The sequence below is a fragment of the Talpa occidentalis genome, unplaced genomic scaffold (genome assembly GCF_014898055.3).
Source record: "Talpa occidentalis isolate TD23 unplaced genomic scaffold, MPIMG_talOcc4v2.1 talOcc4.9, whole genome shotgun sequence".
NCBI lineage: Eukaryota > Metazoa > Chordata > Mammalia > Eulipotyphla > Talpidae > Talpa > Talpa occidentalis.
Window position 1 is genome coordinate 79120784 of NW_023605305.1, and position 12713 is coordinate 79133496.

General features: G+C 40.3%; 1 protein-coding gene across 1 annotated transcript; it reads left to right on the plus strand.

The window, feature by feature from the left end:
- The first annotated feature begins 9866 nt into the window (after nucleotides 1-9866).
- On the plus strand, nucleotides 9867-10567 carry LOC119236637 (small proline-rich protein 2E). The gene has a single exon (XM_037500584.2). The coding sequence runs from the start codon at nucleotides 9879-9881 to the stop codon at nucleotides 10119-10121; it is 243 nt and encodes an 80-aa protein (XP_037356481.1). The 5' UTR covers nucleotides 9867-9878; the 3' UTR covers nucleotides 10122-10567.
- Nucleotides 10568-12713: the final 2146 nt, after the last annotated feature.

The following is a 12713-nucleotide window of genomic DNA, read 5'->3' on the forward strand; positions in this document are numbered from 1 at the left end:
GTACCCCTATGTTTATTGCAGCCTTATTTATAGTAGGTAAGACTTGAAAACAACCCAATGCCCAAAAATAGATCACTGGATCAAGAAGATGTGGTCTATATACACAATGAAATACTATTTAGCAATCAAAAAAGAAAAAAAAAAAAAAAACTGATGCCATTTGCAGCAAAATGGATGGAACCAGAAGGGATTATGCTCAGTGAAATAAGTCATAAGGAAAAAGAAAAATATTGGATGGTTTCACTTATAGGAGGAATATAAAGGAACCAAATAAGGCATTAGGGCAAAAATAGTAACAATAAAAACATAACAAAACAAAACAAAAATAAACAGACAACTCTACATCAGAGACATTCTACAGGGTAAGGGAAGGAAAGGGACAAAATGAAGGTGGGAAAAGCACAGGGGACTGTGGTGATGGCGCACGGGTGAACTGGTGGTGGAAATTCTATGGGGACTACACCTGAGAAAAGAAAGCAAACATTGTAAAAAAATGAAAAATGAGGGGTCTCCTTGGTGGTGCAAGGGTTAAGACACAACCTATGAGGCTGTCCACAGCAACTGTGGCATGAGTTCGATCCCTAGCCAGGGAGTTACCCACATGGTGCGGCAGACCTCTCCTGACTCACCCACTGCTCCCCTCAGCAGTGTATTTCAGTCAGTCTGACTGTTCTGTTCCCCATTCTGTCTCTGGTGAATCTTCTCACCCCCCGCACCTCTGGCCTATACCCCAGTTCTGGTATGCATAAATAAATAAATCTTAAAAAAAATGAAAAATGATGTAAAATATATACAGATAAATTAAAAAAGAAAAATAATAAAGCACATAGTTACACTTTTCTAAGTAGTGATTAAAGGAATATTAAACATTTCTTTATAGTATGTATGAACAGAAAAGTTATTAAAATTACAAAAAAAGCATAAGTAATCATTCTGGAGGAAAATAAAGATGGTGCAAGTTGAGAAGTTGGGGTACCACTCTGTTCACAGTCCTGGGAAGACACGAGCCTTCTAGGAAGAGATATGAGATGGCAGGACTAGAGGGACATCTGACATTTCGGAGAAAAATCTCAGAGGCATGTAGGATTTGAGTTGGGTCAAGGGAGCTCAGTGTCCCCAGAGCTCTTGTCCCTCAGCCACACTGGTGTGTAAGTAAAAAGGCAGATTAAGAAACAAGTGGCATTAAGTTTTTTTTTTTTTAAAGATTTATTTTTATTTATTTATGCAAGCACTGCGTACAGTCAGAAGCGCGGGAGTGTGAGAGAATTCACCAGAGCCAGAGCGGGGAGCAGGCAGAAGGACCGAAGCACACTGCTGAGGGGGAGCAGCGGGAGGCAGAAGAGGTATGCACTCCATGTGGGACCCTCCTCTGGTGGCCTGGGAGCAGCCGGGGATCGAACCGGTGCTGCAGAGGCTGCGGGCAGCTTCGCAACCCAGTGCTCAACCGCTGCGCCACCGGGGAGGCCCGGCATTAAGATTTTTTGAGGAATGTGATCATTAGGATCAATGTTGAAAGACACAATCATTGGGAATAATAATTTAGCAATAATTTTTTAAAAAGGTTTATTTATTTATACAAGAGCTGGGGTACAGGTCAGAGGCATGGGAGGGTGAGAGGGTTCACCAGAGACAGAGCAGGGAGCAGAACAGGCAGACGGACTGAAGGCACTGCTGAGGGGAGCAGCAGGTGAGACAGGAGAGGTCTGCCTCTCCATGTGGGTATCTCCCTGGCTGGCTGGTAATCAAACCCACACTGCAGAGGCTGTGGACAGCTTCATAGCGCTGCTCTCAACCCGCTGTACCACCCGGGAGGTACCACTCTGTTTAGCAATAATTTTTAACTAATGACTTTCAAATGAATGGAATGAGAACATTGATGGAATGATGATCAACCTGACAAAGTTTTTCTTGAACTTACCCCTGGTTTCCTTGCCAACCACTTTGTCATTATTATAATACTTACATAATTAAAATAACAAATATATTAGTTCTTTGAATGACTGCCTAAAGAGATTCTTCAAAGATGGGATTTTTCAGAGATGAGATGGAAGTCAAAATATTTGCCTTTCAAAAGTTGAAGTGGAACAAATTCATTTGGAAGTAATTCTGTAGGAAGAATTTGTATAATGCTAAGGGAGAACTTGCTTATGGTACCAGACCAAGGGTGGATCCTGGAGACCTGAAGTCCAGAATGTCTTGGAGTCCTGGTGGGCTCCAAAGAGCCAGAGTGATGCAGGCTTCATAAAAACTACAATGCCAAGCTGGGAGCACATCTGTGCTCTATTTGCAGAATGTGACTGTGGCCCTGGTAGTAATGTGGGAGGCTATTCATGACATTAATTGTAAAAAAAGAAAAAAAAAGTTTAGGAGGATATATTCAATGTCACATAAACTCATTCATGATCATTAAAATGAGCATTGAGACTAAAGGGAAATGGATTGAGGAGGGAGGGGCTGCAGGTGAGACTTGGAGAGATATCCAGGGTAGAGCCAGGTATCCAGCCATATAGACCAAGATTCAAAAAGAGTGAACAAGCTTATGATGCAGGTGATCTTAGCGGATGTAGAAGGGATGTTAACTTCATTCAGTCATCTATGCTACTGCCTGCTAATTGGAGAACTCCCCAGTTCTTAAACTGGGACAAGGTTCTGAAAGTGCCAAGTAGGACCCCAGTTAAGGCATGATTCTCACTAAGCATGTGCCCCAGGGAAGAGGATCTTGAGGTTGATGTTTCCAGCAACCAAGGAGCTGTTAAGTCCTTTCTTCTTCAGGCGTTTCAGGTGAATCACACTTGGGTTGTGCACTATTTGGAGTGCCCAGGCTGGGGCTGTTCAGGTTTCCATTATGGTATCTCTGGGAGATTTCTGGTGAAGTACAGGGAGGGGTCACAGCTTGCTTTTTGTGTTTCAAAGTGTTTGATTCAACCTAAATGTGTTGATCTGTTTAATGCTGTTGAGTCAATGGAAGTGGCTGATAGTGATATTTTTTGTCTTTAGAGAATTTTATTGTATTAAATATAATTTGAATTAAATATAAATTCATCTTTAGAGAATTGTATTAAAGTTCACAGGAGAAGATGAATTAATGGGAAATAAAAATAAGCGAGAGACAAAGGAATCTCCCCTTTTCCATGAGCATTTAAAGAGTATGTAGAGAACATGATTTAAAAAGCAAGTTGGTAGGATTTCTGTACTCAAGGTGAAACAGGAAGATGACACTGTCTTCTCTTGGGACAACTGCTTTGGGGCAGTAGAACCTCCTTTCACGTATGCGCCACAGCAAGTTTTCTCAAAGAAAACCCTATTGCATCAGTTACAAAGGAAGAGGAAATAGCTCAAACAATAAGATGAGTCTAGAAGGACGCTGCTGTAGGCAGGGAAGTGGGAACTCATGAAACTCGTGGTGTAATTATCCTTATAATTTTCAAAGATTTGCTTGATTTCTTCACACCTTTATGACTGGCTTCCACACCCTTTCCCTGAGATATGTGCCACCTCTTGTGTTCCCCTCAAGAGTCCTGAACCATGTCTATTTCCAAATGCCCACCTTTGTAGTTGCTCACCTGTGCAGAGCCAGCAGAAAGACTCTGCTGGGCGGCCACCTTCATTCTGCCAGAAAATAGGCCCATCCAAGATCACACTCAGTCCCCTGAAACTTTTAGGAGCATGAAACAGGAAAAAATGTTTCATCACAATTTGTGGGTTCTGAGTCCATGTCTTTTTTTTTTTTTTCCATCCATGTTAATCTTCATACCTACTCTTCCTGGACTGACAAATGACTTTTCTGAAGTGGTTATTCCACTTCTGTCTGATCAAGAATCACCCTTGATTCCAAATTTCCTAGGCGGAGAGGAGCAAGGTCAAATTCTAGTCTGTGCCTTCTGTCTATAATGTAGGCGGGAATTTTCTTCCTGTGAGCAATGTAACTTCCTTTCAGCATCATGATTAAGGGCTTGTTTCTTGGTCAAATGCAAATTAAGATTCTTTCTCTTTTGTTCCCATTAAAATATGCTTTTGGTTACTGTAGCTGATCAGTATTCTTATTGTTAGAGTGGTGGGAGGGAATGGTAATTGTACGCGTGAGCATGTGTGTGATCATTATCCCTTTTTCCATTTGATCCTTTGATCCAAGTTTTAGGTTCTTACAAAAAATTTTTCATGAATCTTGTTTCATTTGGACCTGATATAATGGGTATACCAAAGAATATTTCCTCATTGTTTTAAATCCAACTTCTACTACTTATATTTATGTGACTCCTGGGCAAGTTTCTTCCTCCTTAATTTCAATTTCCCCAGCACGATAGTGAAAAATATAATTCCTACATCATAATCTTATCTTATTAATGTGATAATGTGAATTAATTCTTAGCAGTTAGTTTTTGATGCTTAAATAACAGTAAATATTATTATTGTTGTTATTAATGCTAGCAAGAAAGGGACAAGAAAGAATAATATAAAAACAGGGAAGGTTCTTAACCTCATTTCATGATTATTCTCTTTCCCTTCCAATTCAATTAAATTTATATCTGTTACTGTAATGACCTGTGATGGATTTAATGTGGAATCTTGTACAGAAACATAGCAGATCTCAAAACAAGGGTAAAGAAGGATTTCACCCTTGCACTAGTTGGTCCACATCAGGCTGACCCGTATTAATTATTTTAGAAAGTAATATTCTGAAGTTTTTTGTACCCACCAAGAACTAGAACTTATGTAATGTGACTTGAATAAAAAAAAAAAAACATAAAAAGGAACTAGAACTGATAACAATGCAAATCTACCCAAGTAGCAGACTTAAAGCTAGATTGTCCATAAGCAGGGCCTTGTACCCAGACAGGCATTTGGAGTCAGTCAGTCTGCTCCCTTAGTTCCTTTTAGGGAGGTAGCCTAGCAGGGTATCCAGATAGCAGTAGGTTAATTATAAGAAAGTTTTTCTGCTTCCATAAGGATTGTGGTTGTCATTGCCCAAGTCAGAGAGGCCAGCTCTTGGCTGTCCAGTTGAGCTATTTGGAGAAGTAGGTCACTGACTGGGGCACAGTAACCAGAAACTGGATAAGGACTCCAAGGGCACTCCCTGTCTATCATGGATGTAAAGCTCAGATGATTTGGCCAGGTTGGGCAATCCCAGAGTGGCAGAACTATCAGGGCATGCTTTAGTTGTTGGAAGGTATCATCACAGTTCTTACCCCTGAGGAGGGAAGCCCTGTCTTGGCCTGATGTAGAGGTTTAGCTATTAGGTTGAAGTTGGGAATCCAAATTTATAGAGCCCTGCCATTCCCAAGGATTCTACAGCTATTGTGAGTTCAGATGGGGGCATTGTGGATGGCTGCCTTTCCATCTGTGGGCAGGCTCCTTTTCCTTGTTCAATTTTAAAGCTTAGATATTTTAGGTAATCTGAGTTTTGTTCCTAGAAACCTCAATATCCTTTTTCTGCCAAGTGATTCAGAACCTTGCCGGTAATAAGGTCGGATTCCTGTTGGGAGGTACTGGTCACCTAAAGGTCATCCACATGTAACACAGCCTTGGGCAGGACCAGGTACTGCAAGTGTTGGGCCAGGGCTTCACCAGGCAGTTTTAGAGAATCTTCCAACCCCTGAGGGAATGCAGTCCAGCAATACTGTATTTTATGGACAATTTAGGATCCTGCTGTTCAAAGGCAGGCAATCTCTGGGATTTGTGTGTAGGGGAATGCAGAAAAAAGCATCCTTTAAGTCAAGTACTGAGTACCAATATTCGCTGGCTGGAAGTGTGGCTGAAAGGGTACAAAGGTTAGGGAACACTGGACGATTGGCCTCGGGGTGCTGACGTGATGGCTCTGTCATTCTATGGTCATGGTAAATGGTGATCTTGGCCAAAAGCCCTTCCTTAATGACAGGAGAAATGACAACTCTTGGAACCAACTTGCTTAACCGAGGCTATGAATTGGGTTGATTTCATTGTTACTTTGCTTTCCAAAGCTCAGCTGGTGACTGTTTCAGAGTCACTACTTCCTCCTCTGCTCTTCTCCAATTATAGAACCATTTCTCCTGGAAAGCTTCCTGATTGTTTGTCCAAGTCAAGGGGACTGTCTCAGTATCACTTAAAATGTTCAGTACTCAACATTTAGTCAGCTCCATGGTTGGCAGGAAGAGTTTAGAAAGATATGAAAAGATTGATCATTACATACATGGAAACATGTCTTGAGTGACTGATTTGTACCAAATTGGATGGGGGTCTATACTGGGAGTGAGAGGAAAATATGGCAAGTAGAGGGGATTTGGGAGTTAAAGGAGAAGAGAGAATAAAGTTGCAAATATGTTTTAAAAATTATAGTCTTTTAAAGACTTAAATACTGCTGCAAAGAGAGTGGGAGAAAAATACTTGATCATCTTAAGTTCATATTTTCCCCTAGATTTCAGACTTCTGAACAGATCCTCTCTCCTTTCTCTAAACTTATTTTTAATCACATTTAATTTAAATGGGATGGTGAATCTAAATGTTTTATGGCATCTTCTATTTATGAGGGTATTTATATTTTAATGTTATATTTATTTTTGATTTAGTGAATTTTTTACACTCAAATATTTTCCTGTTTATTTTGATTATGCGGGTCACATTTTTGCTCTTCCAAATGTGCACGTGTTCCACTCACTTGGGATTTACTTACGGAATAAAAGGGATTTATTTCTTGAAAAAGGAATTTCAAACACATACAAGTAGTGTCAGGGATATTGGGGGCAGTTGAGATGGGACATCTAGATTCCATTAATCTAGATAGGACATCTAGATTCCATCTGCAGCAACATGATGCTTGTGTTGTAAGCCAGATTGGGCTCCTTCATTTGCCATTGTGCCCAAAGAAAAGCTTTAGTGCCCAAGGGTATAGTAAAGAAAAAAGTCCAGGACTGATGGATGGACTATAGAAGAATTTTTGAGAGCAAGATCTCTGAAAGGCAGAAATGAAAACTTTGTTAGGATTTGAGAACATATTAGGACACTGTTTTCTAAACTTTAGTTTTTTCCCTTAGTATCCATTATATTTGTCATAATTATACATCATATATAATATCCACATTAGATAGGGCAATCTGAGTTACTTAGTTGCCTGATTTAAGGATTAATCTCATGCAAAGACACCATCACAGAAACACTCAGAGTGATGCTGGATCAAATATCTCTGCTTTATTTTCGGCATTCTGTCAAATTGACAGGTAAATTAACCATCCCACCTACCTCCTAGCACACAGACAAATTGGATGAAGAAAGTAGAAGTAGAAACAGTTTTATCTGACATGTATTCTACTGTGATCAATGTGGGAAAATTCTAAAAGTAAGTATACTTTTAGAACTATAATAAAATATCTACCATTGATTAAGAAGCTATACATGAAAAGCAATTAACTTTAATGACTGAATTACTAGATTCCATATTGTCTTGAATTTACTAGTAGATTCTATGTCAAACAATATGCATTTAATTAATAAATATAATGTACATAAAATTAGTTGTTTGAAAAGTATTGCTTATAGGATTGGGTTTTCTGTGATTTCAAAGGGGTAGGAAGCCAGAAAACTTGAACATGCCTAAGTTTTCTTCAAAAATTGAAGTAGTGACCTCTTTTTCTCTTCAAAAAGAGGTGAATCAGGAGAAATTATATCGGAGTAGGTAGTATGTCATATTGAGTACCTATGAGCAAAAATCTTGCTTTCTGTTGAAGGTGTAGGTTACTGAGCTACAAGGACATCTGAATCCCAGTGGATGACTCTTTGTCTCTAGTAGACTTCTAGATTCCATGTGGCCCAAGGGGCCCTGAGGCGCCCCAGGAGGCAAAATGATCCAAGAGAAACACACCACACACTGTTCCCATGGTACCGGGACCATTTGGTTCTATACAGAAAATAGGAAGCTGCCCTCGATCTTAACAATGCCTGCTTAATCTTTTAGCTTGACCACATAAATCACACTGTGTATAGCACCTGTTTCTATTTTCTGAATAACATACATCACCTAGGGAAATAATGTAACCAAGTTAATGTAACCAAGTAACCAAGTTAATCATAGACTGGGAAAATTAAGAGAGGGCTGTGCACTGGTTGATGATCAAAAATAAATTCTCAAGCAATGTAAAAGTAAAATCACATGATTGCATGATGTAATGATCAAATAAAAAATTTCTGATGTATAAATAAAGACCCACTTAGACCCTCAGCAGGAGATACTTGAACCCTGATCAAGTGTCTGTGTCTCCTCATTCCTTCCCTATCTCACTCCCACATCCCCTCATCCTTCACCTTCACCGACGCTGTCTCTTTCTTCAGCAACCCTGCCCTGGTAGGAGCTGGACTCTGGCAGAAGTAAATTATAAGAAAGAGTTGGGATAAAGAGAAAGGCATTAATAGGTAGCAGCTGCTAGGTAAGCAGACTCTTTTCAAGCCCACACGTACAACAAAATGGCAGCCAACAAAAGTAGAACAGAGCAGCTAGCTTTGTCTCCCCCAATTCTTTGAACACCAGAGAGTCCCCTAAATTCTCCCTCTGCCACAAGTCACTGTAGCTGAGAGCTAAAGCAAGGCCTCTGTGAGTCAAGAGCAATGTCAGTGAGCAGATCCTGGAACAGGGCATTTCCTGCTTTCAGATCCCTGTCTGGCCAGTTATGGATGTATTTGCATTTGAGTTGGGAAATGATTGAATCAGGCCAATTTTAGGCAGCAACCCTCCCCCTGGGTGGGGCAGCAAGCCTTATAAAGGAGCCCTCTGCTGCAGGACTAGCAGCCTTCTGGTCCTTGAGTCCTGCTCTACTTTGGAGAAGTGGTGAGTCTGAATTCTTGAGTTATCTATTTTTTGGTTGACTTTAATCTGGAGACAGCAAGTCTGGTGGATCCAGAGTTAGGAACTTGGGTTGATGCTTCTTACTTGATGAAACTTAGAATCTGGGCACAATGTTAAAGTGTTTTCATTTGGTTTTGGTAGCTAGCTTGGGCATCCCCCATGAAAAAGAATAGGGAAACTCTGATATGAAGAAGAAAGGACAAAATATTTTTTTTCTTATCTATATCTCTTGGGCAGCTTCCTCTGTGATTTCAAAGACTAATACCTTAGAGGGTATTAGAACTTGGCCCTGTGCTCTGTACCTAAATCAGCCTATTAGTACCTCCTGAGAGATAATAATAAGAATTGCTTGTGAGGTTGTTCCGATTTCAGATTTTGTCACTGCCTGAAAGTGTTATTTTTATACAAATATCATTGTTTGGTTCTGTCAAACAGAGATATTTTCTTTGGAAAAAAATTTATGAGCAAAGAGCAAAGAGCAAAAGACTCTCTAGGAGTCCTTTTCAAAATTTTATTTATTTATATTTTTATTGAGTGAAAATTGGTTTACAAAATTGTGTATGATTCAGAGACATAGGATTGCACCTCTTCATATGTATGTCACCACATCCACCACCAAGGCACCCATAGCACCCCACCATAGTCCAGCGGGCACCCACTACTCTTTATTTTATTTTTAAAGATTTATTTATTTATTTATATAAGCACTGGGTACAGTCAGAAGCGCGGGAGGGTGAGAGAATTCACCAGAGCCAGAGCTGGAAACAGAACAGGCAGAGTGACGAAGTACACTGCTGAGGGGAGCAGCAGGCAGCAGGAGAGGTCTGTGCGCCATGTGGGACCCTCACCCAGCGGCCAGAGATTGAACCAGCGCTGCAGAGGCTGTGGGCAGCTTCGCAACCCAGTGCTCAACCACTGCACCACCAGGGAGGCCCACCCACTCCTCTTTAGTCTCCACTTTCCCCTCTGGTAGCCTCAAATTTATGGTCATATTTCTAGGGTTTGTTTTTGGTTTGATTTTTATGAACATTGTCATATAATTTCTTTCAGATCCTAAGACTGCAGAACGATGTCTTATCAACAGCAACAGTGCAAGCAGCCCTGCCAGCCACCTCCTGTGTGCCCACCTAAGTGCCCTGAGCCTTGCCCCCCTCCCAAGTGCCCTGAACCCTGCCCACCTCCCAAGTGCCCTGAACCCTGCCCACCTCCCAAGTGCCCTGAACCCTGCCCACCTCAGCTGTGCCAGCAGAAATGCCCTCCTGTGCAACCGCCTCCACCTTGCCAGCAGGAGTGCCCACCTAAGAGCAAGTAACAGCTTCAGGATTCATCAGGAGTAGGAAAGAATAAGGACAATTGGCTCACCTGGCTCCACTGCCCCACCTTATCTTCTCTTCAAAGCCTATCATGGATGCAGAAGTTAGACGGTGATAATTCCAACAGTGAAAGGTTTCCTTCTAGAGGCTGTAATGCTGGTACTTCTCAGAAGGCACTTGGAAAGAGGTGATCCTCAGCTGTGCTGTCCTCCCAGAGCTACAGAAGCAGGAGCAGCAAGCAACCTGGGAATTGAAGACTCTCTCCAACGTCTTCTGTGTCTGTCTGTCACGTGGGCAGGAGTTTCTATGATCTGGGCAATTGTTATTTTTCTTTCACTTCCTGATACCTGTATTCTCTTTAACCACTGTTTGATTGATTTGAGGATAGGAACTAGTCTTTTGGCGGTGATCACAATGTAGTATGTGCAAATGTTGAATTATAATGCTATAGGTTATACAGGTTCCATTATACAACTGAAACCAATATAATGTTACACATTAGTGTTACTGCAATAAAAAATTTTAAAAATCTGTTATTTTTCTTTGTTACTGGGTCATTGATTTGAAGAACAAATTATATAACTCCTCAGGGCTGCACTCTCTCTGTACAAAGTGGGGATAATAATATTCACATTACAAACTTCTCTTAGGAACAAAATTGAATAAACACACATTATTTATTTATTTATTTATTTATTTATTTATTTATTTATTTATTTATTTATTTAAAAACATTTATTTATTTATGCATGCAAGAACTGGGGTACAGGCCAGAGGTGCAGGGCGGGGGTTGGTGAGAGGATTCACCAGAGACAGGGTGGGGAATAGAACAGGCAGAGTGACAGAAATACACTGCTGAAGGTAGCAGCAGGTGAGACAGGAGAGGTCTGCTGCACCATGTGGGTAGCTCGTTGGCCGGGGATCAAATTTGTGCTGTAGAGGCTGTGGATAGCTTCATGGTGCTGTATTTAACTTCTTGCGCCACCATGGAGGCCCAACACACATAATTTAGTTGACATAATGGCTGATGCAAAATTACATTCCATAGAGCATTAGATCATCATCATCTCCATCATTGCTGTCACCACTATCACTGCTTCCACCGTATTTGCCCCAGTGGGAAAGTGAATCAGACACAACTGGTACAGGAAACAAGGGGATTCTAAAACCCTTTTATGCTTTCATAGTCTGTTGTTCTCTTTCTTTTTTGATTTCCTTTTTTTTTTTTTTTGGCAATATTTCAGATAGAGCTGTTGGAAATTAGTGGAGTAGTTTGCAAAAATTATAGTAGTTCTTGAAACATGAAGAGTGTAGAGAAAGGGAAACAATGTGTAGAAACAATTTGCTGCCTCCTCTCTGCGTAAGTCACTTGCTCTTCTGACATTAACACCCACCAAAATTCAGAGTCCTATTCTATGTACTCATTACTGAAATTACTGGAGAGTTTGATACTATGTTTGAATATTATTGAGCTTTGCTAATTTACCACTCTGCAGATTGTTTTCAAATATTCAATCTACTGGTCAAGTAGGCTGCAAAATGAAAACTATGTTGTTTTTAAAATTAAATTGTATTATTTTTATTGAGGTAATGCTAGCTAACAACACTATATGATTTAGGGAAATAGGTTCATACTGCTTCAGATGTATGTTACCACAACAAATTGGACATGTTACTGTACCAGTTTAATCTTCCACTATAGTTCATGGCCTCCTCCCCTTTTGACCTATGCTCCCCATCTTTCCATTCGGATAGGCTCAATGCTGCAATCAGATTTCTAGGGCTTGTTTGGCTTTAATTTTTTCTATTCTTTTATTTATATTCCACACATGTGTGTCGAATTTTTCTTTCTCCTTCTGACTTATCTCACTTAGCATAATCTCCTCCAGTTCCATCTATGTTTTGCAAATGGCAAGATTTTTGTCTTGCTTTTTATAACTAAGTAGTATTCTGCTGTGTATGTATGTCACATTTTCTTTATCCACTAATCTGTTGTTGGACATTAAGATTGCTTCCATAGCTTGGCTATTGTAAATAGTGTTGCAGTGATTAGGAGTGCATATGTCACTTTGAATTGGTGTTTTTGCATACTTTGCATAGATTCCTAGAAATTCATGGATCATAAGGCAAATCGATTTTTCATAGTTCAAGAAACCTCCATACTGTTCTCCATAGGGGCTGGATTAATCTATATTTCCACCATATATTTAAGACTTCCTTTTTCTCCATGACCTTGCCAACATTTGTTGTTTCTGGTCTTTTTGATGTGAGTCATTATCAGGTATGATGTGGTATTTCATTGTGGTTTTGATTTGCATTTCCCTAATAAGTGATAATGAGCATTTTTTTTTGCTGTGCCTGTTACGGAGCAGCCCCGATATAAAACAGGTTGCCTGGCTGTGGGTCCTCACCCGCGCCCTTAAAAGGGACTTATTAATACTCCACTACAGGCACAAACAAAAGGTTAATAAAAGGTTTATTTACAAGGGAAAGGGAAATGAGGAAATGTACAACTCAGGGAGAAAATAGGGAAATAAAGTCTTAAATGCGTCCTACCTGATCTGCCGACCTGGAAACCCAAAGGCACTCTC